Source organism: Maylandia zebra, linkage group LG15, assembly GCF_041146795.1.
Source record: "Maylandia zebra isolate NMK-2024a linkage group LG15, Mzebra_GT3a, whole genome shotgun sequence".
NCBI lineage: Eukaryota > Metazoa > Chordata > Actinopteri > Cichliformes > Cichlidae > Maylandia > Maylandia zebra.
Window position 1 is genome coordinate 14344077 of NC_135181.1, and position 26833 is coordinate 14370909.

General features: G+C 40.5%; 2 protein-coding genes across 3 annotated transcripts; one reads left to right on the forward strand and one right to left on the reverse strand.

Moving 5' to 3' along the window:
• Positions 1-12: 12 nt before the first annotated feature.
• znf106b (zinc finger protein 106b) lies at positions 13-10334 on the forward strand. Its single transcript, XM_012923979.5, has 21 exons — positions 13-123; positions 343-547; positions 656-717; positions 971-1174; positions 1276-2385; positions 2490-2847; positions 2934-2994; positions 3393-3547; positions 3627-3687; positions 3782-4523; positions 4606-4655; positions 4803-4936; positions 5963-6097; positions 6292-6408; positions 6520-6711; positions 6967-7029; positions 7775-7894; positions 8221-8292; positions 8437-8508; positions 8606-8752; positions 8859-10334. Exons 2-21 carry the CDS (start codon positions 422-424, stop codon positions 8913-8915), a joined length of 4038 nt encoding a protein of 1345 aa, XP_012779433.1. The 5' UTR covers positions 13-123; positions 343-421; the 3' UTR covers positions 8916-10334.
• Positions 10262-26271, reverse strand: capn3b (calpain 3b). Of its 2 annotated transcripts, XM_004568730.2 has the most exons (23): positions 25746-26271; positions 21991-22060; positions 21315-21433; positions 19572-19705; positions 18982-19150; positions 18530-18613; positions 18353-18444; positions 18124-18201; positions 17388-17548; positions 17095-17264; positions 16988-16999; positions 16627-16835; positions 16489-16525; positions 14549-14572; positions 14270-14356; positions 12201-12275; positions 12062-12119; positions 11919-11983; positions 11665-11733; positions 11507-11585; positions 11229-11345; positions 10962-11020; positions 10262-10664 (listed from the first exon to the last, which is right to left on the reverse strand). In XM_004568730.2, the coding sequence occupies exons 1-23, from the start codon at positions 26061-26063 to the stop codon at positions 10638-10640; spliced, it is 2313 nt and encodes a 770-aa protein (XP_004568787.1). In that variant the 5' UTR covers positions 26064-26271; the 3' UTR covers positions 10262-10637. The 2 variants fall into 2 exon arrangements, with proteins under 2 accessions (XP_004568787.1, XP_076730074.1); XM_076873959.1 differs by lacking the exon at positions 14549-14572.
• Between the last annotated feature and the right edge of the window lie 562 nt (positions 26272-26833).

Below are 26833 nucleotides of genomic sequence, written 5' to 3' on the forward strand. Positions count from 1 at the left end.
TTTCCTCTCACAAGCTTCCGGTCTCCGGAACGCGATTGGTGGACTTTGACGTGACGTGATTTACGCAGGCAAACATGGCGGCATTAGAGCAGTGAATGCTTGTTGCCTTGTGAAATTTACGAGGTAAATATTATCTGCAGCTAAGATTTTGTTGCGTGGAACCCAAATAGGCGTCACTTTGATGCGATTAACTTTTCCCAGCGGCTTTGGCGAATCGTAATGTCGTTAATGCTCAAAAAAGTGTTAAAACCGTTTCAAACGAGTGGCTAGTTCTGAGTTGAAGACCACGTTGAGCTAATTTTCAATGTGTTTCAATGGCTGTGCTTCTTTTCTACTGCTCAGGTTCAATATAAATGCTGCCATCAGCAATGACATGTTGAGACACTGAACAGTTTGGGGTTCTAGTCTCACGTCATCAGAAATGGCAAACGTCCAAACGCCACACGAGAAGGTGGTCAAATCCCATGTGGAGCAGAATCCTCCACAAACCTCCCAGACGTCTAAAAGCAGCTACTGCATTTTGTGTCGCAGCTGGTATTTGAGGCATGTAAGTGGCTCTTAATTCACCGAAGCATCTGGATTCTCAGTAGAGATGAATAACCTGCAGTTTCTTTATAGATAATTTGTAATCTTGATAATATGTCTCTAACTACAGGAAGCACACGAGCATATGCACAGCATGCTGCATCACAGAGAGCTGGAGTCAGTGTTGGGCAAGTGAGTACTGTGTCTAATTTGAGAAATGTGTGTTTATCACTGCTGATGACAAACACTTTTCATTCAGTCAGACATACAGTGCAGTGCAAGAGTCTTGAACCACCTCTCTTTTCTTTATACGCTGCCTCGGAGAAGCCAAAACCTTTTGCAGTTTTTCAAGTAGCCTTGAACAATATTGAAAATGACAAAGTTTCACTGACATATAACCGTATTTTTAATTCTGACAGTATATGTTGTACCCTTTCTTGAACAGAGATTCCTTTCATGACTGTCAGGCATGCAAAGCTTCCTCCATGGGTTTAAATGAGTATGCCCAGCACATCTCGACCGTTCAGCACAAAGCCAAGTTGAAGAGCTTGATGTCCAAAAATGTGAAGCCCCTGTCTCTGTTTAAGACTCTCAGCACAGAGTCTATAACCCAGATCAAGGAGAGAAACAAGGCACTGAAAAGAGAGAAGTAAGTTTTTCACCTGTTTTTAATAAAACGATTGGAATCTCTCCATGTTATAATATGTTGTTGATGGAAACGACTGCCTTTTTTTTTTTCTCCCGCCGTAGGAAGAAAGTAACAAAAAAAAAGAAAAAGAAACTGAAGCAGGTGGCTGGTCAGAGGCGTGCTCATTTGTCAAAGGGAACCACCAAAACAAAGACTGGTGCATCCAAAGTGGAAAAGCATAGACAGTCAAAACAGGTGCAGCTGGAGCAAAGGCAGAATGATGAGCACAAAGGCAGGAGCAATGGTGTCGTCCAGAACAAGGAGAACAAAGTATCCAGTAAGCAAAGACCTCCTCACAATGCAGAATCAAGCCTTCATTGTCAAAGCAGGAGACTGGCTCCTATGTCTGGAGAGCCCGAAGGTCGAAGCTGGCATAACGCTTCTGTCAACAATCAGCCCTGCCGAGTCAAACTTGTGACCTCCCAAATGGAGAGATTCGTCGAGACTCAAGGGGGTGCCACCGACCTCTGGCACCAGATGGCAGGACCTTCTGTGAGCCAGTACAACTATCGCAGCAGGAAGTATAATGGTGCAACAAACACAGTCTTCACCAGCGACCAGCTCCCTGATAATGGAGCCATCATCTTTGATCGGAGCCAAGCTGCGACTACAGGGCAGGAAAGTGTACGCCGCTCAGCTCAACCTGCACCGGCCAACAGCGCAGCTCCTATACGAGAAGTTGATGTCACTGCCATGCTGAAGCAAATCAGAAGAGCGCTGGGTGTGAGGGAGCCATGCAGAGCAGACCGAGAAGCCCGGAGACAGAAGAGTGAGGCCGGCGTCCAGGTGGCTGATCCCGTGACCTCACAACAAAGCAGAACTGAGGCAGAGCAGCCAGCAGGCACCTCCGCTCTGACTGAAAAAGCTCAGGACCATGAAAAGAGCTCAGGAGGTGCAGACAGACTGCCAAACAACGGGAATAATGCATCTCAGGTGGCCACCAACGGCCTGACTTCACCTAAAAGATGTACTGAAAAGACCGCTTCATCTGAGCCGGACTCAAACAAACCTAAGGTTCGAATTGCTCACAAAGCAGGCCAAGCTCATGGGGAGAAGGAGGCTGGATGTAAATCAACTACAAACACGTTGCTTAGCTTTTCGGGGGCCAGGAGTAATCAGAACTGGACAGCGGGGCATGAGGAGGTGAAAAGGAAGGCAAAAGGCACGCAGAGGTGAGGAAATCGCCATCCAATAAGGTGTTTCGTTGTATTTGTGCTTTCCCAGTTTGGAGTTGATATTTCTTTATGCTATTTGTTGTCACTGTTTAAACTTTCAGGTTTGGAATTGAGTTGTCCAATCGTCCGACTCACCAAGGCAGCTCAGTGCGTCCGCAGGACTTTGACATGCCGCTGTCCGAAGGCTTCCACTGGGAGTCGTTTCCAGACTCTGTTTCGGTGTCACACTCGACTGCACCCCCTCCATTCCGAGACACTGCTGATACTGAGCGTGACACAGGGACACAGTCAGACTCTCAGGTTCAGGAAGCTTCAGGGCAGCCGGCTGCAGCTCAGGATCCTGGCAGCAGCCAGACAGCTGCACAAATACAGATGAAAGTGGAGCCAAACTTTGAGGATTTTAATTCAGATTTAAGGGGCAGCACTAGTGCCAGCAAGAGGAAACACACCACGGTGACGGTGATTAGTACTGCATGCTGTGACGCATTTCCGAAACATCCAGTTTGCAGATGCATTTCAGTGGTGGAATTGATATGTTTTTGCAGGTTGACGGTCATTCTGACAAGGAGCCAAGTGGGAAAAAGAAGAAAACAAAGTCAAACAAAGGTGATTCTGATGATTAGTAAGATTTTTTTTAGGTAACAAACCTTTTTATATGCAATGAAATATAAGAAACTGGAACAAACATTGTCACATTTGACCTCTGACCTCTCCGTCAAGGCCAATTGATTAAGCTTAAGGTCAAAGTGACAATCATGCTATATTTAAAACGATGTTTCTTGCTGCCATGGTTTGTATTGACATCATATTGGGAATGATATATGGGGATTCTAAATATCACGTTAACCTTCTACCTCAATCTGCTTTCAAACGTTCATAAACTGTCTTTTATCCTTAAAACTATGCTTAAATTCTGAGGCAGCTTAAGATAATGTAGCAGTTTTTTGAGGGGGGGGGTCAAACATTCGTCAGTCATTCCCACTTTTTTTTCCCTCCACTTGCAGATCAGGAACAAATGGACCAGCTGTTGGCGGTGTCACTGCGTGAGGAAGAGTTGAGCCACTCATTGCAGAATTTGGACAAGTCTCTGGTCCAGGCCCGTAATGCCCTGCAAACTGCGTATGCAGAAGTCCAGAGACTTTTGCTACTGAGACAGCAGGTAATGAAGAAATGTCCAATAAATAAATGTTTGACCTCAAAGGAGCCATTCATAAGTTTGGGTCTTTCTGCTGTTTTAGTTCACTTCTGAGGTCAACAGCTTAAGAGCCAAGCGCATTGAGATCCTGCAGGGAATGCAAGGTACGGTAGATGTACACTGGCAGTGAAAACTTGAACTCAGAATGGTTCCGTGGGCAACAAATGCCTTTCTCTCGTCTTTCTTAATCTCTTCCAGAAGGGTACTCAGGAACATCGTCATCGGCGGGAGCTGCCAGTGTTCGATCTCCCTCCATTCCTCCTTCGAGCCTGTTACCTGGCTCCTCAACAACTCAGCAATCGGCTTCCACAGCTCCAGCATTATCCATCACCCCACCTCTTCCAGCTCCGCTCGTTTTAACAGTGAAGCAAGAAATGTGCCATCGGTCCACAGTTGGACAAGCCAGCCACTTGTCCACAGCAGTGCCCAGTAAAACCGATGCTGCTCAGGTCCCTCTGAACCAACCCGTATCTTTGTTTCCCTCCCTGCTGCTCCCACAAACACACTTAGCAGCTCCCTTAACTGCTGCTGCTGCCATCTCTGCCAATCAGTCCAACGCAGAGTGCTCCACATCTGCAAATATACTTCTTTCTCTTGAATCATCTGCCAGGCAGCAGCAGCAGCAGCAAGAAACAAGAGTGGGATTACAGGACTGTGCAATGACAAAGATGGTGGCCAAAGAACCAGAGCCAGCCAGTGGTAATCCCGAAAGAGAAAAACGGCAACCTGTGGCAGATGACAAGGGGAACGAGAGCGACGATTCTGTTGAAATGATCGATCGCTCCAACATGGAGGTCATAGCCGTCGATGAATCGGACTGTGAAGACTCATTTGGAAAAGATTTAAAGGTTCCGGCGCAGCCACAGGAGCCGCTTCACTCTGTGAATGCTGAGTTCAGCTCTGCAAGCACACAAACGTCTCAACAAAGTCAGGACAACAGGTGAGGTTCACGCTTTGGATCGTTTCAGGGTTCCAATCCTGAACTTTACAGGAAAACTGATCCATTTCTCTCATCCCTTCAGTGAAATTAAGCCATCAGCTTTGGAAGGGAAAGATGCCAACACGCCTGCAGGTGAGTAATCTCTGCTGTTTGTCAGCAATGATAAAACATACTGCCTTTTTTGAGCTAAAATGTACCATGAAAATTTCAAATATGTATTATTATTTTTTTAGATTCTTAAAAAAAAGAAAGAAATAAACCTAGTCGCTGTTATTTCAGCATCCGTTGATGATGAGGAGCCATCCTTGGGAGAGTTTCTAAATCACAGCGGCCCCGTGAACAGCCTTCAAGTCCACAATGGCGTCCTGTACACGTGCTCGGGGGACAACACGGCTCGGGCCTACAGTCTAGTGGTATGTTCTTGGCACTTCAAAATTTTGTCCAGTTTTATCTCTAGTGCATTTTTTTTCAATTTGAGTCTCTGAACTGGACTTCTCAAGTATCTTTGTGGCATTGGTGCAGTTTTTAATGAAATGAGCTGACAGTTAACCACGAGCAGGGGTTAAAGTGGGATTTGGCATTGATACACGCTGGGTGTAGAATTACTAACGGTACCAGCTGAATTCAGTAAGATGTAAGCAGATATTATGTAAGATATTTGGCTAATTTCCAGTTCCTATTTGCTAAAATTTCACTTGCAGTTCCCACCTGTGAAACTGTGCAGAAACCTTGCAGACATGCTCCTCTTTAGTAGGCAGCTATAAGCTTAACTACAGCAACCTCAGCTTTATGTGTGCACCATGAATGCATCACAGGGGTGAGACAGGGTGTGTTCAAGGTGTAAATGAGCCGTGGGACGTTATTTTCTTATCACTGAAGTATCTCCAGGCCATCACCAGAAGCAACGCCGGGCTGCAGCGTGTGAACTCATATCAATATGCACTAGCCTGACTGCCAGATTTAGTTGCTCATTAGCTGAATGCCGTCTTTCCAAACCTTTCTGGTCCACTTTAGCCCTGACTATGGACAGCATAGCAGATTGTAAATGGGAATAAGAGGTTGCTGGCAGTTGATTGGAGAAATTGGTCGTAAACTTGCAGTTGTGCCATTTAATGTGGTGGTTTCAGGTCCAAGCCACACCTTTCTTTGGAAGGTAAATGTGCTCTGTTTCTGATCTGCATTGCACTTTTACAAGTTTTACTGCCACTCTGTGGTTAGTTAGCCAGTGTTTGCAGACAAGCATTTTTCATGCAAATGGATGGAAACTGAGGGCCATCTGCTAGCGACCAAATCGATCACAATGAGGTTTTTGGTACAGCACCCTCTTTGAGAGGGATTTTAATCAGACAAAAGCGACTGAATGTCACTGTTTTGTCTTTAAAGAAATGTATGTCTCTTTCCTCTATTATTAACATCTATATTTTGTCTTATGTATCCAGACCAAGGAGTGCTTAACAATATTTGACGGTCACACAAATAAAATCAACTGTCTACTGGTGTCATCCATCCCAAATATGCCGACACGCCTCTACACAGGATCCAGCGATCAAACTATCCGCTGTTACAGCATAAAGGTATATAATGTCTTGATAGGACTTAATGTGGTTGGTGTTGGACGTGTTTTTGGAAGTAATAAAGTGCTGCTGTCACAAAGTTGCCCACTGGCTGGATTTTAGTGTGAAACTCAGTCAGAATGTGTTTGTTGAAGTAAACGTGTGTTTTGTTGAGCATTTATTGATTTTGTCTTATAATCGACTGTTTTCTGCAGTCTAAGAAGTGTCTGGAGCAGCTTGCCCTTCCTGACAGAGTGCTGTATTTGCACATAGCCTGGAATATTCTGTATGCTGGGACTGCCAGCGGATCAGTTGCTAGCTATGATGTAAAGGTCAGTGAAATTGGATAATTACTGTACATGCCATAGTGTTCATTTAAAAAAAAAAATATATATATATATATATATCCCTTCTCTTCTTTCCAACAACTTTGATCTTTTTAGACTCTGAAACAGCTGGATGTGTTCGAGTGCCACGGCCCACGAGGCGTGAGCTGCCTGGGCACAGCTCAGGAGGGCGCTCGCCGGCTGCTTCTGGTCGGATCGTATGACAGCACTATCAGCGTGCGCGATGCCAAGAGCGGCTTGCTGCTGCGGTCACTGGAAGGTCACACCAAGACTGTACTTTGTATGAAGGTGGGGAAATTCTACATCCTTTAACAGTCTGTTTTGCTGAAAACGGTTATTAAAGTTTTCATAATCAACATCAAGTCTGTGTTGACATCAGAGTCAACATTCAGCATGTGGTAAAACTTGATAGTCATAAAATGACAGCAGTGAAAATGTTTTGTTTTCTGTATGTGTGGGAGGAAATGGTTGGCTGGTGTTTGGTTTATGACCTGCAGGCAGCACTTCTTGCATCTTGTTGACTTTGGTTGTTGTTGTTTTCAGGTAGTGAATGACCTGGTTTTCAGTGGTTCCAGTGACACATCTGTACATGCCCACAACATCCATGTAAGTGACTTGACTTACTTAAAAAAGATCAATGAAATTATGCTAGCGAGAATTTTCAGTGTTATTAGTGTTATTTAAAAAAAGTTGAATTCTGTTTTAATGTTTTGTTTTAGTTTTTTAGTTTGGGTGTTTTTAGTCATAAAATATTGATGTTTTATCTCATGAAAGATGCAGACACCAAATCATTTCTGCTAGCATGAGTTGTTTTTTTTTTGTTTTTTTTTTAAGCCTGGTTAGCAGTCAACCATAAACGGCTCATTTTTGTCCGGCAGCCGCGTAAAAACTCAAGTTTGAAAATGCAATAACTCAAGAACAAGCTGGTGAAGGATTTTGAAATTAACACAATTGGTGCATCTACTAAACATCTCAAAAGAATTTGAATCTCAGGGAGCTCGACCTCAAGATCAAGGTCAGAGGTATATTTTTTTTTAAACGTGAACAGAATAAATTGAGAAAGATGTCACTGAAGATTTTTGAACTGCTACCGTAGAGGCACTACTAAAAGTGTCTGACAACTTCTAATCCTGATAACCTTGATCTCAAGGTCAGAGGCCAACTTTTGTGAAAATCACTGAGGATTTTTGGATTTATAACATAGGTGCTTCTACTAAGAAGCTGAGGGCTATTACTGTTGGCTGCCGGTATTTTTAGTGTAACTTTAGTAATGTGTGCGAGCCTTGTGCTTTTGGTAAGTGATGTGTGTTTTTTATCGTTTAGTTTTGTTGCCATGTTTTCCTGTCTGCAGACGGGCGAGTTGGTTCGCATCTGCAAGGGTCACGGTCATGCTGTCACATCAATTGTCATCTTGGGGAAAGTGATGGTAACAGCCTGTTTGGATAAACTGGTTCGAGTTTATGAGCTACAGGTATTATGACTCTATTTTCTTCCAAAGTAGAACAGAAAAGAACGCAACAAATGATTAGGTTACAATTTTTTTTCTTTTGTAAATGACTGTTGCAAATCCATTTAGACTTTAAATGCTGTGCGGCTTTGGTTGATGCTACATATTTGTCCCTGTGCATGTAACTACACAATTTGAGGAACTTTGATTTTTCTTTTTTCACCTTTTTGGGTATTTAAAAAAAAATAATTTTTTATAAAAACCTTTGTAATCTGTTTTTAGTTACAGTTATCTGTTGTCGTGTGTGTGTGTGTGTGTGTGTGTGTGTGTGTGTTTTACTTTGTGTTTAGTCTCATGACCGGCTGCAGGTATATGGCGGTCACAGTGACATGGTGATGTGCATGGCTGTACATAAAAGTGTGGTAAGTGCAATTAAAGCTGGTCCAGCTGTATTTTTTTTTTTTTTTGCTTTTTAAATATAAACTTGCTTGGCAGCGGTTCATACAGGAAAGGGATGAATAAACACTGCTGACTTGTTTCTCTGTGGTCGATTGCTCCACACGCAGATCTACACAGGCTGTTACGATGGCAGCGTTCAAGCTGTAAAGCTCAACTTGATGAAAAACTACCGCTGCTGGGTAAGAACCTGATGTTATAAACTGGAACAGTGACTCCTCCACGTTCACACAGTGCCTTTTTCTTGAAGATTTTTTGTTGTATTTGCTCTCTTTCCAGTGGCAGAATTGCTCTCTGATCTTTGGCATGCAGGATCACTTGCTACAGCACCTTACTAAAGATCACAGCAACCAAAATCTGCAGACGGTCAAGTGTCGCTGGAGAGGCTGCGACACTTTTTTTGCCACGCAGCATTCAGTCAGACAGGTAGTGAACAGTTTGTTAGCGTACCTCATTAGCTAGGCTATGTGTTTTCTTCTTGTGGTTCATTCAGAGAGACCAGTTTGTCAGCTTTGTTTGCATTTTGCCGCAGGAGCTTTCTGAACACATGCAGACTCACGTGGAGAACGACAGTAACGTGCAGCCCTGATGGGAATGGTGGTAAAGTGATGCAGCAAGCCAGGGTGGAGTCTCACACGCTCTCACGTTTTTGTTTCCAGCTTGTCATTTTGGTGGTATTCTGAGATTTCAAAGTCATCAAACTGCAAGTAAAATTCAGAAATTCTCTGAGATTAAAGTTAGAAAATTGAGAGAAATACACGACACAGATTGTGTTTCAGTGAGAATGAGCAGCGGGTGATAGCTTGAGCTGGAAAACATGAGCTTCTAAATCATCTAAATCACTCTGTTGCTTTCTCCTGTAAACACACAGTGCTAAAAATCACTAGTGTGCTACTGATGGTTATAAAATAAAGCATAATGCGATAACTCATGCATGAACCTGATCAGCATATCTATGCAGAGTTAAGCCACTTGCTTTGTTTCTTCCTCTCATAAATGTGTCAATTAATCTCAGGCGATTTGTATTTTCTCACCGCTTTGTGAGTTAATAATAATATTCGGCTTTTTTCCTCTTAAAATATTCTGCATTTTTCTCCTATATTTACCACTTTAATCCCACAAAATTGAACTTCTTTTCCTTGGACGTTTATAACTGGTATTTTCTTGAAGTGCCACTAATCCATTAGATCATTTCATACTTTGTAATTTGGATTTATTTGTTAATGAAAATTGTTTCCTGCTTTTTTTTTTTTTTTTTTTTTTTTTCTTCCTGTGAAGACGTCGAGCTGTCATGAATATCATTCATTTGTATGTGAAGCTAATAAACATGCAGCAAATTGAGAAACGTGTCAGAATAACTGTGAAGTAGACTGTACGGTGAACTCCACCAGCTGATGATGTTATGGAAGCTCGTGAAAAAAAAAAGTTTGCTCTCCATAAATCAACATTTCAAGTTGTATATCTTGAAATTTCAACTTACTCAGAAGCACCTTAAAATTTTGGGGTATTTAGTAAGCCAAAATTTTGAGATGCGCAACTCAAAGTTTCAACTTTGTCTGGCGATTTTTAAAAACTTATTTATTTATATTTTTCCAGTGGCAGAATTGAGATTCCGTATGATACCCATGAGTTTTCTAGGAGACTCCTCGACTCCCCAGACAGACGGGAGAGATCAAAGATGATGCAGCAGAAGCAGAGATACTGTATTTCTTTGACACATAGCTGAACCGCCATGATTTTATTCATGTAAAGCCTCAATTCTCCTGCTTATTATTCCTTTATTTTGTTAGCTGACTTTTGGTCATTTTCACATTTCTGACTGTAACTCTTGGAAATGTTCTGTTTCCCTGTTTAACTTTGTTCTACATCACATATTTGAAACCAGGCTGTCCAAAGACTCTCCAGCAATCTTGTATAATAAAAGTCACGCCTTAATTTTAGTACAGTATGTATTTTATTTTGTTTAATACCTACTGTATGTGTACATCAATAAAATTACAACAAATAATCACAGTGTTTGCTTCCACTTTAAAATAAAAGCATTGATAGCCACATATTCTTTACGACTTAACAACAAAGGGAAATTCTGCATCTGTGCGTGTCTGTTTACATTTCACATTAACATCTGGTGTAACCTGGTTATCAGAGCTCAGAAAACCTACTTCTTATCTGTTTTAATATTTAAAAGATTACAGGAATAAACCTGACCATTAAATCTGAATCTAGAGGAAATTGGAGCAATGACGAGCTACGTCGTGGTGAAGTTTATTCCAATCTCACGTGATGAGTCGCCAACTGACATGGACATGATCTATGAGTACATAGTCAGCTGAAGCCACTGTAAAGAGAATAAAAGAATTATTGTCATTTACTGTAGCACAGCAAAAGCCACATTGATGATACCATTTCTGTGTTTTGGTTAAGTCAGCAAAAAAGATATTAGAAACACCCTTCAGGGAAATGTAGTTTTCACTCTGTACATGGTACACTTCTCGATTTCTGTAGTTCCAGGCTTTTCCCCCCTCATTTTATTCCTACTTTAAGTTTTATTCTTTACAAGGTCACAAATGACCTAAATAGGACCAGATTAAGTTATGGAACGAGGCACAGAACGGCAAAAATAAGAGTGTCTTACCTCCAGCACGTTGAGCTTGATTATTCCATCTCCATCTTTGTCAAAGGCACTGAATGCTCCTATAAGAGACAGATTATGGAGCTGGGTAACTTTTCAACCACTCAGAGCTTTAAAAATACATTAATTCATTCTGTAAGATAATTAGATTCAGTAAAGTAAATTTAATATCACTATATCATCATAACAATGTCTTAAATCTGTCAAATAGGCTAATAATCAGTCCTATGCAAGTGTTTTTGGCACCAGATGTGTGTGGTCTGTACTTACTGAACATGCCTTCTAGCCTCACAAAGCAGCAGATGTAACTATCAAAATCAATGTTCAGGCGTTCATCTGCATAGCGCATGGCTATGATGTCATACAGTTGTTTGTTGAGTTGAAACCCTGATATGGAGATAAAAAATATATATTTAAATATGTAAATTACATCATTCTCACATTAAACTGGAACGCACAGGCAAGGAGTGCATTGGCAAAATATGTTAATTCTAAAAAGAAATAATAATTATTGTGCTACAAATGAAAAATCTGTTTTTTCTGCTCACCTGCATCATTAACAGCATTCCTCATCTCGAAACTACTGATAGACCAGGTTTTATCTTTGTCGTAACGTTTGAAGATGAGCTGCAGACCCAAAGTCGGACAATCAGATAAAAACATATCAAGCATGAGCAGACATCAGCTGTGGTTAAAGCTATCCTACCTGCCAGTCCTTGATCTTTTTCCACAAGTGTTTGAACTCCTGCAGATTCAGCTTTCCTGTCCCATCAGTCTGAGCACAAAAGCATCAGTCATGGAAACACCTGCTACGTACTGTTCAACCCAACTGTTTTACTTTGACTTTCCAGAATAAAGTATTTACATAAGGTGCAATGTTCTGTTCTGTTACTGGGAAACTGGGCAAACAGTAGAGTTATGTGCACGCAATCCTCTAATTGAAATCAGTTGAAAGGATACGTCCATTAAGGCGATCATACTCCGACACGTCTCGAGGCTGAAACCTTCTGACTTTATGTTATTATCTGTGGAAAAGCACAGCTCAGTGTGAATGCCGAGCACGCTGGCGGCAGCTGTAATCGCAATCTTTTCTGCGTACTCACGTTTGGAAAGCACGTTTTTTAAGATCGTTTTGAGTTCATTGGCACAGATCTGCATGTCCTGAGGGAGCGATGATTTGTTTCATATTAGCCGATGAGAGTCTTTATAGTGTTGTCCTCAAACTAACTGTGCAATACTCACACCACCAGCAATCTGTTGGTAAATAGCCCTGAACTGCTTTTCCTCGTCGGTTTCCTCAGGTTGGAGAAGTTTCCGCTGAAGGAGAGAGGAAAGAAATTATTTACAAAGACAGGTTCACAAAAAGAAACTGCGAAGACTTAGAAACGTGAAGGAAAGAAACACTGATGAACTTTGCTGTGCAGCAGTAACTAAAGATTAGAAATAAGGTTTCAAAGTTCGAATGCTTCTAACTCAAAGAGTCCAACACCTGTAGTTGTGGAAGAAGAAAGTTTTCACAGGAATCTGTGCAGTCCCATGAAAAACTAAAGCATGGCTGATTCAGTCACTTGTAGAACTGCACAATAACCTGAAGTAATCATTTTCTGTATGACTTTATGAGTCTTTACAATGTTGGGTCAGTTCATTGGGGACATTTGTGCACAGGACCTCGATTCTTTTCTTTTTCAGTCATTCTGTTGTAGATTTGTTGTTGCACGACCCAGTTTCCGCTTTCGGCAGCTGTTGACGGATGGCCTCACATTTGGATCTAGAATACTTTGGTATACACAGGAGTTTATGGTTGACTCAATGACAGCAAGGTGTCCAGGTCCTGTGGCTGCCAAACAAGCCCACATCATCACCCCTCCCTCAGCATGCTTGGCAGTTGGTATGAGGTTTTTGTGTTGATATGTTGTGTTTGGTTTTCACTAAACGTGATGTCGTGCACCTTCACTTTGGTCTCGTCTGTCTAAAGGACACTCTTCCAGAAGTCTTGTGGTTTATTCAGATTCAACTTTCTGAGCCAAAGCTCTGCTGCCATGTTTGTTTTAGAGAATAGAGGCTTCTTCCTGACAACTCTTCCAGTTCAGTTTCTCTGAGCATTACCTTGGGGTGAACTTGGTGATACATCCACTCCTGGGAAGATTGTTGCATCGTATTGACACACAACAGAATTTTTCTCATCAGTAAACAGTCAAAACCTCTGATTTAAAGAGGTGCTCCCACTTTCTGATGATCAATTAATCAAGTGCATTTGATTACAAGCACCTAAAAGCACTAACAGTATACGTCGTTTCTGAGAGGACTGCAAAGAAAACTTTTTTACACGAGTTATGGATATAAGTTTTAAAACTTAAGTTTATATAGACATATAAGCGATCAAAGTGGCACCTTTGAGGAATTCCCCCTTTCATCAATTCATGACCCAATGCATGCGTCCAAATCAACAAAGACTGGTTTCACCAGAAGATTAAAGTACTGGAACGGCCCAGCCAGAGCCCAGACCGGACTCCACTACTGAGTCTGTGTTTGGCTTTGTGGGGAAATAATTGTGGATAATCTTCTTCCTGCCAGACAACGATTTTTCCTGATGTTCGAAGCAACAAAGTTGGGTCATTTTCAAAAGGTTTTCACTTGAAGATTTCACTTTAATTTCATACAGAACGCTGTACACTCAGTCAGTCTCTATTTGGTGCTACTGTGCAGTATCATGTAGTCCAATACATCTTCTCTATCATAGGATGCATGTATAGCACTCATAATAATCAGTTGCTGCATTGAAGACATTGTTGTAAAAGTGTAAATCAAATTTCATATAAATTAATAAAGTCATATTTAAAGGTAGTGTTACACTAAAATATATCGACAGAGTGTTTTGCTTTGTTCTTGTTGTTCTTGTGAGCAAGTCACAAAGTTATTTAATTACCATACTAACTGGTCTTTATAGGCATTATAAAGGGAAAGCAGGTGTATATATATATATAAGGTGTAACATTAGAAAGGGGTTTTCATGGCTTTTATCAGTCTATTTAATCATTAAATGATTGGATGTGTTTCTCTATGATACCAGAGGAGAGCAGCATATGGGAAAAACAAGACTGCGGACAGCTAACATTAGAGTGTCTCTACAGGAAAACAGGTGCAGCTGAGTTACTTGAGCTCTACTGGCTTCAGACTCAATTGTTTTATTCCCAGTCATGTTATCTGATCCAGTAAAGATTGCATTTTGGAGTCATCAGTCACCAGGAAAATATGACAGACATGAGCTGTTTGCCATGTGACAGAAGACTCGCCACACCAAGGACATTTACCTTTGGTTTCTTCTTCTTCTCCCCCCGAATCGTGTCGTGCTCGATTTCTTTGCTGGCCAGTGCTCTATCTGACACAAATACAATAGGCTGACATGTAGAAAAGACAAAAAGAATTTAAAAAAAGAGTCAGTTTGCAGTAATCCCACTGGTCATAAACTCTACATTTAATATTGTGTCGGCAAACGCTTCTAATAGCTGACACGTGTTGGAAAGGAGCAGTGAAGAAAGAGCTCAGCAAAAAAGCAGCCTAACAATCCAACTGCTACAGACATTCATTACCTTTTCTTTCTGTTTCTTTTCTTGCTGGTGACCAATAAGACAAGGAGAGACAAAAAGATGAAATGAGATGAAATGGAGGAGGAAACACTTGGAAGTTCAAGTCTATTAGTTGGTCTGAGTACAGAACATATGCATCAGAACAAGCTAGGGAAAGTTCAAGAGTAAAGTTAATGAATATGTAAGACACAAAGCTGGGCTTTGAAATCAAATTCTAACCGACATTGCAGTGATCTGTAGGACATGCTGATCTGAAAGGCATTTTAATGCAGACTTTATTTTTTTTTATTTATTTATTTTTTTTAATGCAGACTTTAAACAGGTCATATTAGTGTCATATTCAGCCAGATATATGTGTGTATGAATAAGAGGGTGGGCGGGGCCCTGCCACTTTTTGTTGGAGCAGCCAATTAGGAGCGAGTGAGGTTAAGTGGAAGGGAGCTTGTTTCATACAGTGGATTAACTGAAGGGGGTGCACCTAGGATACATGAGGGTTATTTTGAACCAAATATATGCAAAGCTACTTAAGTTGAGTCCAAGAATACGGAGTTGTATGTGAGCATAGTGTTAAAGTTGAATGTGGCATCTAATGACTGTCTGCTGCACTCCATGGAAAGATGAATTTAGTATTTTCATCCTTCTTGAAGCGGGATTTTCCCCCCAATATTCTTTATCTTTTCTACTTTTCATCTCTAGTGCTTTGGTGTAAGGAACTGAACCTGCATATTTGTATGTATGGATTAACAACCCCGTCTTTGTGTCCTTCATCAGAGTCCTTCAGTTATATTAAAACTCCCATAAAAAGGAAAAGAGGTGATCTCCATTTCCATTTTGTACAAAAGAAACAATTAAAGAAGATATAGTATGGTTTACACTTCCCCAAACAGTCAATACACTGTCACAGCTGAGAAAGTCCAGTATCTTCATTAACTGAGTGCAAGTATGATGAGGGAGTGCTACAGTAAGGATGTGATGCAACCCCAACTAGCAAATTTGGCACTGTATAAATAAATAAACAAAATTGAATAGATGTTTCTGAAATACACTCACCAGCCACTTTATTAGGTACACCCATTCAACTGTTTGTTAACACAAATCAGCCAGTCATCGTGTACATTTCTTCAACAGCAGCAGAAGAACAGGAAACCGAGGCTACAGTTTGCATAAGCTCACCAAAATTGGACAACAGGAGATTGGAAAAAATTTTGGGTGGTCTGAGTCTCAATTATGGATGGTTGGGTCAGAATTTGGTGTAACCAACATGTAGGCACAGATCCATCATGCCTTGTATCAACAATTCAGCCTGCTGGTGGTGGAATAATGGTGCGGGCACCTTTTGGTCTCCTTAGTACCAAAAACATTTAACTGCCAGAGCCTACCTGAGTATTGTTGGTGACCATGTCTATTACTTTCTGACCACAGTGTATCCATCTTCTGATGGCTGTTTCCAGCACAGTAACATGCCATGTCACAAAACAGGGGCAGTTATAGCTCAGTAGGTAGAGTGGTGGCCCCATGATCGGAAGGTCGGGGGTTCGACTCCACTGAACGGTTACCCCGAGGTACCCCTGAGCAAGGTACCGTCCCTACACACTTATTACATTATTAAACTCAGATAATCTCAAACTCGTTTCTTGAACATGACAATAAGTTCACTGCACTCAAATAGCCTCCACGGTCCCATGATCTCAATCCAATAGAGTACCTTTGGGATGTGGTGGAACGGGAGAGTCCTATCACGTGTGCAGCTGACAAATCTGCAGAGCAAAAAGGGTACAACCTAGTACTATGAAGGTATACCTAATGAAATGACCGGTGAGTGTGTGTGATTAAAACACAGGTTTCTAAACAGGAAAGATAAACCAGCCTTTCAGTTTACAGTCCACTGCAATAAAAGCAAGAACATATTTTAACCCCACTGCTTCTAACATTACGCTGCAAACCTGCGTTTGATCTGATCCAATCGTAGTCTCTGCCTCCCTGTGGAGAAAAGCAAACATACCTCAGCAATGCTGCCTTTCTACATCTTGTAATTTTAAAAGCAATTTGGCTCTCAAGAAAAACACGATAGTAACCCTTACTCTGATGTGCTCTGCTTCTCAGAGAAGACCCTGAGGATGAACTCTCCTTCTTCGTGGGGTTTAAAGATTGTGGGGATGATGACGTACTCACCGGGAGGCAGACAGAAACGCTCCGTTACCTCCCGCAGGTTAATGTAACTCTTGCATTTTGCCTTGGAGGCTGTGTAGAGGAAGAAGTCCTTCTGCAGATGTTGATTCTGCCCACACATCTGTGAACAGGGTTGTAGAAATGGTGACTTGTTAATGATAGCAATAAGAAATATTATAATGTATTGTAACTTTTCTTTCCCCCCTTTTTATACAAGTGAAACCTCTCTTGGGGATACAAGCAAATAAAGTGAAAGATGCAAGATCATTATACCTCCTTCGGCACCTGCAGAGACACAAAAGAAGTTAAATATCAGGTTAACTTCTCAAATCCTGGACACGTGTGTACTTTCTGAAGAAAAAATGAGGTGTGATCACTACCTCGTAGATGGAAAAGCCTATGGTGAGAAATTTGGCCCCTTGATGGCGCTGCATCCTTCGACCTTTCTGCATCAGTGCCACGACAACAGTGCAGGCCACCTGCTCGTCATCCGGGTCATCGTCCTCCTCATACAGCTGCAGACGATACTGAGGGTTTGTCCAAAACGTGTCTGTAAAATACACAAAGTAAATATGCAGCACAGATTCATATAAACACGAATTATGTAAGTGAGAGTTTTTACAATATTGTCTTTTAAAAGTATGAAAGCTGATCCAAAAAGAACAAAGCCTACCTGGGAAGTTCCTACAGCCACCAGCAGAGCTTCCTCTCACCCAGCGACCCTCGTGGACCGACACTGTCCAGGTGTTTCTTTCATCCCCCTGCAGCGTGTCGGGGGTCAGGTTGCACATCTCCAGCTTGCTGAAATTCTTCTTGAAATCAGCAAAGGACATCCTGAAGTGAAACACAAAAGAAGTAAAAATAAAAAAGGTGCTTGCTGAGTAAATACAGTCACTAGGTTCATCATTCCCTCACAATGCAATGCAAACAAATGGTTCTCAAGTAGGAAAATGTTAAGTAAACAGTGGCAGAACAACTCCAAAGAGTTTTACAGATATTTGAGTACAGTTAAATACATTTAGCATTCACCTAGGTTTTATTGGCTTTTGAAATTTGACTGTAGTATTATACTGTAAAAAGTTAGAATTTGTATCTCTTTGCAGGTTCATTTTGTAGTGAACAAAACTGCTTGGTGGATGGGTTTTGCTATTTATAGGTTTTTATCAGTAGTGGGGCAACAAAGAGGCCATGCACGGTGGCAGTTGAAAAGTCATTCTATGTACACTGATATCTCAAAGTCACCATAAGGTGTTTGACGCTAAGCTGTGATTTGAGCTGAACACTAACAGTGATGGTAGCTATATTATACTGTAGTAGGAACTTCTCACAAAACTGTGGATGAAAGATTTCAAAAAAAAAAAGTTAAGTCATTATAGACAAAAAGGTGTGTGGGAAGGTGTTTCACTCACCAGAACTCACTTGCCTCTATGGTCTGTTTTTTCAGGTTTTCTCTGTCTGCAGCGGAAATTGTCGACCACTCCTTTGAACTGTGGAAAGATCAAATTTCCTAAATACAAACTAAGCAAATAGGAGACACTATTTTTTTTAATTATGCTGGCAAGTGGTGAGACCTCCACTACCACCATGTCTTACTTAAGGGTGATATGCTGCGTTATTTAAGAGTAAAAATATACAAACTTTGCACTCCAGGGTCCTTTCCAGAGCACAAAACCCCAGGGATTGCGCAAACGAATCAGGCGAATTCTTGTGTCCTTTGAAACCTCATCACACTTGCAAAGAAGCAGGAAAAAAAAATAACCAAAAAAATGCCTTGTCCACCAGACGATGTGCATTTACATGGATGTCTCACTCTACCTCCTCCAGGCTTATGATGGAATAGGCATGACCCCTGACCAGCCCCTGCTCAGTCCGACTCTCCAATTCACTCTCTGAAGAAACCTGACAGACAAAGCATACATCATATGTTTTATTATTAGACTCCATAGTAGCTTTGACTGATTCACAGTTCAAAATAATCCTTGTTTATCCTATACTTGGTATTGTTGTGGACACTCAGTTTATTCCCTGTCCGAAATAAGTCATTTTAACTCTAAGCCATTTTAAGCCAATAACAGCAAAACAGCAGGTGGGTGGGGCTGCGTGCCTGAGAGTTACATATGACAGATATCTGCTCTCTTTGACAGAGCTGAGGGGAGGGAAAAAAATGTAGAAAACTTTGTGTGAAATCTGTGCATTTTACTTGCTAACACTTAAAATGAAATGAAAGAAACACGACAAAGAGTGATGCTTTAACCTCAAACACATACATCTATGGAGCAGCCCATCAGTGAGCCTCTCTCCAGTGCATTCTTCATGATCTTGTAGAGCTCTGTGGGATCATCAGACAATTCAAAGTACTCGGTAACTCCACCTGTGAAATCCTCCATGGCTTCCAAAGTGTTCCCTCCTTTCAGTGCCTCATAAGACCCGTGCAACCTGAGAGAGAGGTCGATCATTCTGGTCAGTGTGCTGACATGTGTGTTCTCCGGGGCTGATACTTTTCACACAGCTGGCTGTCAATTCGGGAAATATGAGGACGCTCGAGGTGTGTCACAAATCAGTGTGAGAGTACACTGCAAAAGTACATACGGCTCAGTAACACAGTTCATAATTGGTTGCTAAATCGCAGTTTAAGACTGAGATTTGTTGTTCAGACTAAAACTTTTATTGAAAAACCTCAATTTGCGTTAAAAACACCTGAAACAGTTCAATGGCAGACTTTTTTTCAATAAGAAGAAACAAGAACTGTCGTTCGATGTATGGACTGGAAATCTGAACCACGCTGAACAGCAACGCATGTCAGATGACGGTGTGCATGACTGCTTGACTGCATGGGACATTAATAGGCTCTGCTTACTTGGCATAAGCTTTTTCCAAAAGAGCGCTCCAGAACTCGTTCTTTCTGAAAGACTTTGTGAAAACCAGCTGGTTGTTGCAGGTGGGAATGCGGTCGTCCACGACGACATCAATCCACTCGCCATAACGCCAGAACTGAGTGTGGAAACGACAGAGAAAATCATTGATGACATGGCAAAGTATTTTTACCATACAAGGAAAATAGCTCGCCATCCACAACATGATTGATTTATTTATCAATTTTAAGTAAGGCGAAACAACTGATAACTTTTCATGTGACATGTGAAAAACATCTTTTAAACTTTTATCATCAGCTCAAAATGTGTTCTATGCCCTGGACTACTGCAATTCATTGTTTTCAGGAGGTCCAAAAATCTCCCTGAAAAGCTTTCAGTTAATCCAAAATGCTCCAGACTGAGTACTGACATATAACTGACATATAGGGACTATAAAGAGAGCATATTTCTCCTATATTGGCTTCCCTTCATTGGCTCCCTTTTAAATCCAGAATTGAATTCAAAATCCTGCTCCTCACATACAAGGTCTTAAATTAACAGGCCCCAGCTTATCTTAATGACCTTTTAGCACCATATCACCCCATTAGAGCACTTTGCACTTGTTGTTCATAGAGTTTTCAGGCCCCTCTTCTATGGAGTCAGCTTCCAGTTTGTATTCGGGAGACAGACACTATCTCTATTTTAAGATTAAGCTTAAGACTTTCCAACAATTGCATATAGTTAGGGCTGGATCAGGTGACCCTGAATCCTCTCTTAGTTATGCTGCAATTGGTGTAGGCTGCTGGGGGACTCCCATGATGCATTAAGTTTTTTCTTTTCAGTCACCTTTCTCACTCACTATGTGTTAACAGACCTCTCTGCATTAAATCATACTTGTGATTAATCTCTGTCTCTCTTCCACAGCTTGTCTTTTATCCTGTTTTCCTTCTCTCACCCCAACTGGTCACGGTAGATGGCCCCGCCCCTCCCTGAGCCTGTTTCTGACCGAGGTTTCTTCCTGTTAAAAGGGAGTTTTTCCTTCCCACTGTCGCCAAAGTGCTTGCTCATAGGGCATCATATGATTGTTGGGTTTTTCTCTGTATGTGTTATTATAGGGTCTACCTTACGATATAAAGCGCCTTGAGGCGACTGTTGTTGTGATAAAATTGAATTGAACTGAATAAACATGAAGCAAAAATTCTGTCTGAAAAAAGGCATCAACATTTTTCATTTGACAGAAATATCTGTATATCCTTCATCATATCATGTTTCACATTAATAGATACTATAGTATAATTCCATGTTGAGATATTTGGACTTTTTAAAAAAGGTTTTATTGTCATCTACTCAAATGTGATTTTGAGTTACGTCTTTAAAATTTTATAACACTTTATAACACTGTGTTTATTCAAATATGTTTTTGAGGCAAACATTAAACGTTTTACCCCATTGTATTCATTTTAAAGACTGAGCTATGAGTGAACATATTCACAATCAGGTTATTAACACTAAATACACTCAACAAAACCAAACCAAGGCGCATTTTTACACTTTATCCAAGAACATAAAAATGTATTTATAAAAAATTACTCTCCCACTGACCAAACGATCATAGTAAAAAACTAATATATTGAAATCTGAAATACTCTTTGACATATGTTTTACTTGGTTTTCCTTTTACTATAAATTTGACACACATAAAATGGTTTTCTGTTAACAGCACGATGCCCAAAATGTCACATTTCAACCTGGAAGTGGAAGATGCCAGCGTAGTTTTCGGTGAAGCTCTGGTCCGGGGGAATAACTCTGTACAGCAGCTTCTCGTTCAGCGTGAGACAGGCGATGGCAGCCAGCAGCCAGCAGTCACCTGTCGACAACAGATTGATGAGCTGTGATTTCATCCAAACAAATTACTTCACAGGGTAACAGAGTTGTCACACACCAAATTGCTGCAAGTGTCAGAATTCGAACTCGAACTCAGGCTCGAGGTCAGTAATTGTTCAGCATGCTCACTTGCCCCATAACCAATATAAAATCAGATGCAGATGAAACTGACACTTACACTGCTCGACTTAATGCTTTCAGGCTCTGGTAGCTGTTTTGTTTGATGTCATCCCTTTTATAAAAATTAGTTAGAGGCAGGGCTTTTGATAGTAAACTATTTGCACTGCCAATTTAGAATCACTAATTAACCTATTAATTAAAACCATGCATGTTTTTGGACTGAGTACCCGGAAAGAATCCGCACAAACATGAGGAAAACATGCAAACTCCACACAGAAAGGCCCCAGCTGGAGCTTCTTGCTATGAGGCGACAGTGCTAACTTAACATACAGGCTTAAAAAAACCACTGTAATGTCTTTTCAAAAGAGTGAAATGTGGGTAAAATCACTTTTTTGAAAGCGCAGACAGTTCAGATGTTACCTAATTCTCCCTGACAGATGTCTGTTCTGTTGGCTCCATCTATGATGAACTGGGGGTTTTCACAAATTTCCTGGAAGACAAAAAACGTCAGGAAGGGAATTTTTAAAAAAAATATGTTATGAAATCTCAGTCGTTTCACATTATGAAAGTAATGATGTACTTTTTCATTTAACCAAAGGATGTTCTCCATGACATAATGCATTTGTTATGTGTCAGCAGATGACGAAAATGACTAAAAGGCAGAATAATTGTTCTTTCCGTGGAGAATCGGTATAGAATCTCAATTGTTATATTTTCTTCATCCAGGAAGTGAAACTCTTGAGATTAAAAATCTCTTTTGCAACACTTCCTGCGTCCTGACAGACAGTTACCCCGTGAGAAACCTGAGCACCAAGAGAAAACCCAGGACTTTCTTTCTTTGCGCCACTTTTCCTTTGGTATCAAACTGCATGGAAAAAGTTGGCTTTGTATATAAAACCAGAAACTTTGGTTCCAAGTTATTTGTACAGATTAAGCTCCTGATTATAATGTAACGGATACCAGACAAAGGTTCTGTACGGCTGTTTGTGTTCATACAACTTTAATATCTGCTTTCAAACATCAGATTTATGTTTATTCAGTAATTTGTATCACAAAATTATTTTTTGACATCAAATTATTTTGATCCCAGAGTTTTGTTATGTATGTTTAAATATACGATATATTTTAAACATGTATAAATCTGTAATGATTTTCAAACCTGTTATTTAAAAGCTTAGGGAGAGGGTGGCAAAAGCTTGGAAAAATAAGTGGTACTAAAAAGAAACAGCTGGGGAAACATTTTGCAATTAAATAGTTTATTTGGCAACAGGTTAGTAATATGACTGGTTTAAAAATAACTTCTTAGAGGCAAAGTTTCTCCAGAGTAAAGGGCAAAGCTTCACCAATCTGCAAAGAAAACTGAATTCACGAATTGTGGCACAATTTTAGAATAATACTCCAAAATGTAAAATTGTGACAACTTGGAATATTTCATCATTTAAAGTGAATAATATCATCACAAGGTTCAGAAACTCTGGAGAACTCTGTGTATCAGAAAGGCTGAAAATCAGTATTGGATGGTCATAATTTTTGGGAACTGAGGCAGCACTGCACGATTCTGGCATGGGAATCACTTCCAAAAATCTTTGAATGTGGACACAGTTCATTCTGCAATCCGCAAATGCTTTGTGATGCAAAGAAGAAGCCATGTATGAACATGATCACATCTAGAAATCTCATTTAAAAACGACTGAAACAAACTGAAAAACTGTTCATCTCTGAATCTACGATCGTCTCTGAACTCAGCCTGTGCATCTGAAAAGGCACTATCAGTGCTGAAAGGTATATACGGGTTTTAGAGTGACATGTGCTCCTAACGTCTATTCAGAGAGAGCCTTACTTATTCCAGAAACACAATGGTAAACCACATATTGTGTCTATTAAAAAGCACAGCTTCGTAAAAGAAAAGTCCCTGTGCTGAACCTTTTCAGAATTGGGTTTGTAAATATCCGTCTCCTCAACTCTTCTCTCCTCGTGTCATTTCCTCACCTCTTTTGGGACGGATTAAGGTCTTTAGTTGAGGAGTTTCAAAGATTTGAAGCTTGTGAAATGATAAAGGGGATTTGTCCATCCTGACATGCTGCCCTGGTTTGCTTTCTGTTTTTACCAAACTTCTCATGGTTAGATTTCAGATTACCGCTTCCCCAACACTCAATTTATTTGCAATATAAAATATATAAAATATAAAAGCTTATATTTCTGTTGATGGAAAACTAAAATCTGGATTTACAACTGAAAGCAAGTGATGTAATGCCTTCTGCCAGGTCAGGTTTTGGAACCATGAGACGCCCTCTGCATTCACTTCATATTTACATGGAAGCTCCTGTTAGAGGCCCTCTGGTATAAAAGACCTCACCTCATAACTCCTGATTACAAATGTATTTGTAAAACAAGGCGTTGTTGTCCAGACTGTCTACTATAATGAATATTCACACACATATACATACATGATTTCAGCATTTGACTTAAGTATGAATTATGCTGTGGGTCATACATCTCCATTGTATAATACAGCCTGTGACTAAGGCCGTAATTCCCCTGAATTAAAATGGAAAATGTATTTTATTTGAAATTACAAAATATTTAGATTTGGTACACAGAATATAATGTAAGCAATTTTTAGTAGTATGCAATTTCATAGTAATTTTGAAGAAAAACAAACTATTTTTCCCCATTTTACATCATAAAATATAAAAATGCAGTTTCATGTTCCTGATTTAAAGCACCCTCCACAGCTGACCCCTGTGTGGCATTCAAGTATCACTGATCTCAGCTGAGTGTCTCACGCTTCATTGGTGAAACTTGAAGCAGCAATCAGCCTTCGTGTTAGTGTTATACTGAATTTACAAAGCAGGCATTTAAGAATGAGATTAGCGAATAATGTTGGGTTGAAAATTATTTTCTTATGATTTAATGAAAATGTAAAAAATATATCATACCATCATGCTGAAAGGAATAGACAGAGCCATATGTATGCTGTTCATACAGGTCAGTGATGATGCAATACATATATGTATTTATTTATTTCTATTTAACACCTTTTATAATCTTGCACCCGGGTTTTTAAACAACTTTTTATCCTAACTTTTGATTTTCTTTTCATTTTTATCATACTTCCGTCAATTTTGTGTAATGGAATCGAATGCCTTTGTACAACACTAAAAAGCGTTGAATAGGAAAAAAAATGTAATACTTCCACTTTGTTGTGGTTTTAACTCCACTTCCTTTATCTGATATCCTATATTACACTACAGATTTCAATTTTTTTCTTCTTTTTGTTCGCTCATCCAGCCAAAGGATCGATGAGCTGATGTCATGGCGAGGCATCAACTGTCCACAAATCTGTCCGCCCACAATTGACAAGAACTAGGTGTGTCACGAAGTGTAACAGTTTAAAGTTCTTAAATCCATGACACATACCACAATGTGGTTTTTTGTGCATATTTCCAGCCTGTACATGCTATGCAGGGTAAGAAATATGGACACTGTAGCTCATAAAGCATTTATATTATGACGGAAACATTAAATATGCTAAAGCAAAAACAGCTGATTAGCAAGGCGTCCAGTTGAATCCACTGATTTATTTACTATGTAAAGATCCAGGTGGTCAGCTTACATTTGTGAGCTAATATTTGGAATAATTCAAAAAGAGCATTTTACATTCTGGCATTGATTCATAAGTTTTGTGTAACAGGCAGGACTTTTCTCATCGCTGCTTCTGCCTCTTGGTGTTAATGTCTTTCTCAGTGTGTTTGCATGTAACGCGAACATGTCTGAATACCTTTTGCCAAATGCCACTTTAACGACTGCCAATCTGACTCATTTATCGCCAAAGGCAAACGCCCTGGAAAAGTATCAAACCCTTTTGGGAGTGTGCATCATAAAAATATGAACCCCCGAGGTCAATGCTGAGTTGCTAGTTTGAATCCCAGCACCAGCTGAGTGCGACCCTCTGCGTGAGAGTCACAGCTGTCTGTGATTGTAGAAGGTGATAACCGAGCGCAATGCGTGAGCCACCATGCAACCGTCTGAACCTGACACTCCAGCCATGTGGTGTGGAGGAAGTGATAAGGTACACAGATTTAAGAGAAGCACCTATGTAAACATGTAAGAGACTCATTCGCATTATGTGCAACTTGGCCCAAACGACACGATCCCTGAAGACTGGCACTCACCGACGGACGTTTCCATTCAATCTTCATTGAAGGTTTCCTACTGTAGAAAAGTGAGGAGTCATCTGCAGGGAACAGAGGGTCTTCAAACATAACATTCTTCTCCACATATTTGTCTCGCAGCTCCAGAAAGGTCTTAAGACGCTTGGCATCTTTGACAGCTTCATTCCTGCTGAGAATTGCTGAGTAGATGGAGTTTGACCCTGCATTTGGGTACTCAGCTTTGGTATCCAGCTGGAGAGATGTCTCAGTTTCATAAAGCACTTTCACCTTTGTTTCTTCAACGAGAAGCACTTTGCCGTCTTGTTTCTCATCTCCCATCTTGTTAGTGAACTCCTTGGCCTTTCCTCGGCTCTCTCAAGTGCAAAACGGGAACTCTGTTGCACAAGAAGCTTCGAAATAGCCCCAAAAATGTTCTTGTAACCTCCCTGATTCCAGTGCTCACTTTTAGTTCCTTTATTTAATAAAAAGTGCTGTCATGGGTCATGGGCAGCCACCAGTCTTGCTCTCACACCAGCACTCACTGTTGTGTCCCTGGAGCTCATTGAACCTAATTATAGACCTTTTAAAAGAGGGGCGGGGGCTTCTCAGAGGGAAACTCTGACCCTGTCCTAACATTTCCAAGTCACAGTGAGAGGTTAAAAAGGGTGGTCCATATTCTAAAAGAGCTTAATCAATTTTTTTTTTAACTTTTGACAAGAAAATCTGCAATGTGGGTCAAGATGAGACTAGAAAATAAGCTGCTACTATAGTCCTCATGCCACTTCCTAAAAAATATTAATTGAATTGTTGGTTAGTCCTTTTTATAATGTACAGCTTGATAATTACTACTTTCATACAACAGTCAAAGATACACTCACTGGCCAATTTGTTAGGTACGCCTTGCAAGTACCTGGTTGGACCCTCTTTTGCCATCAGAGCTGCATTAATTCTTCATGGCATAGATGAGACATGGTGCTGGAAACATTCCTCAGAGACTTTAGTCCATATTTACATGATAACATCACACAGTTGCAATGTGAGGAGAGATGTGAATCTCCTCTTCCACCACATCCCAAAGGTGCTATATTGCATTGAGATCTGGTGACTGT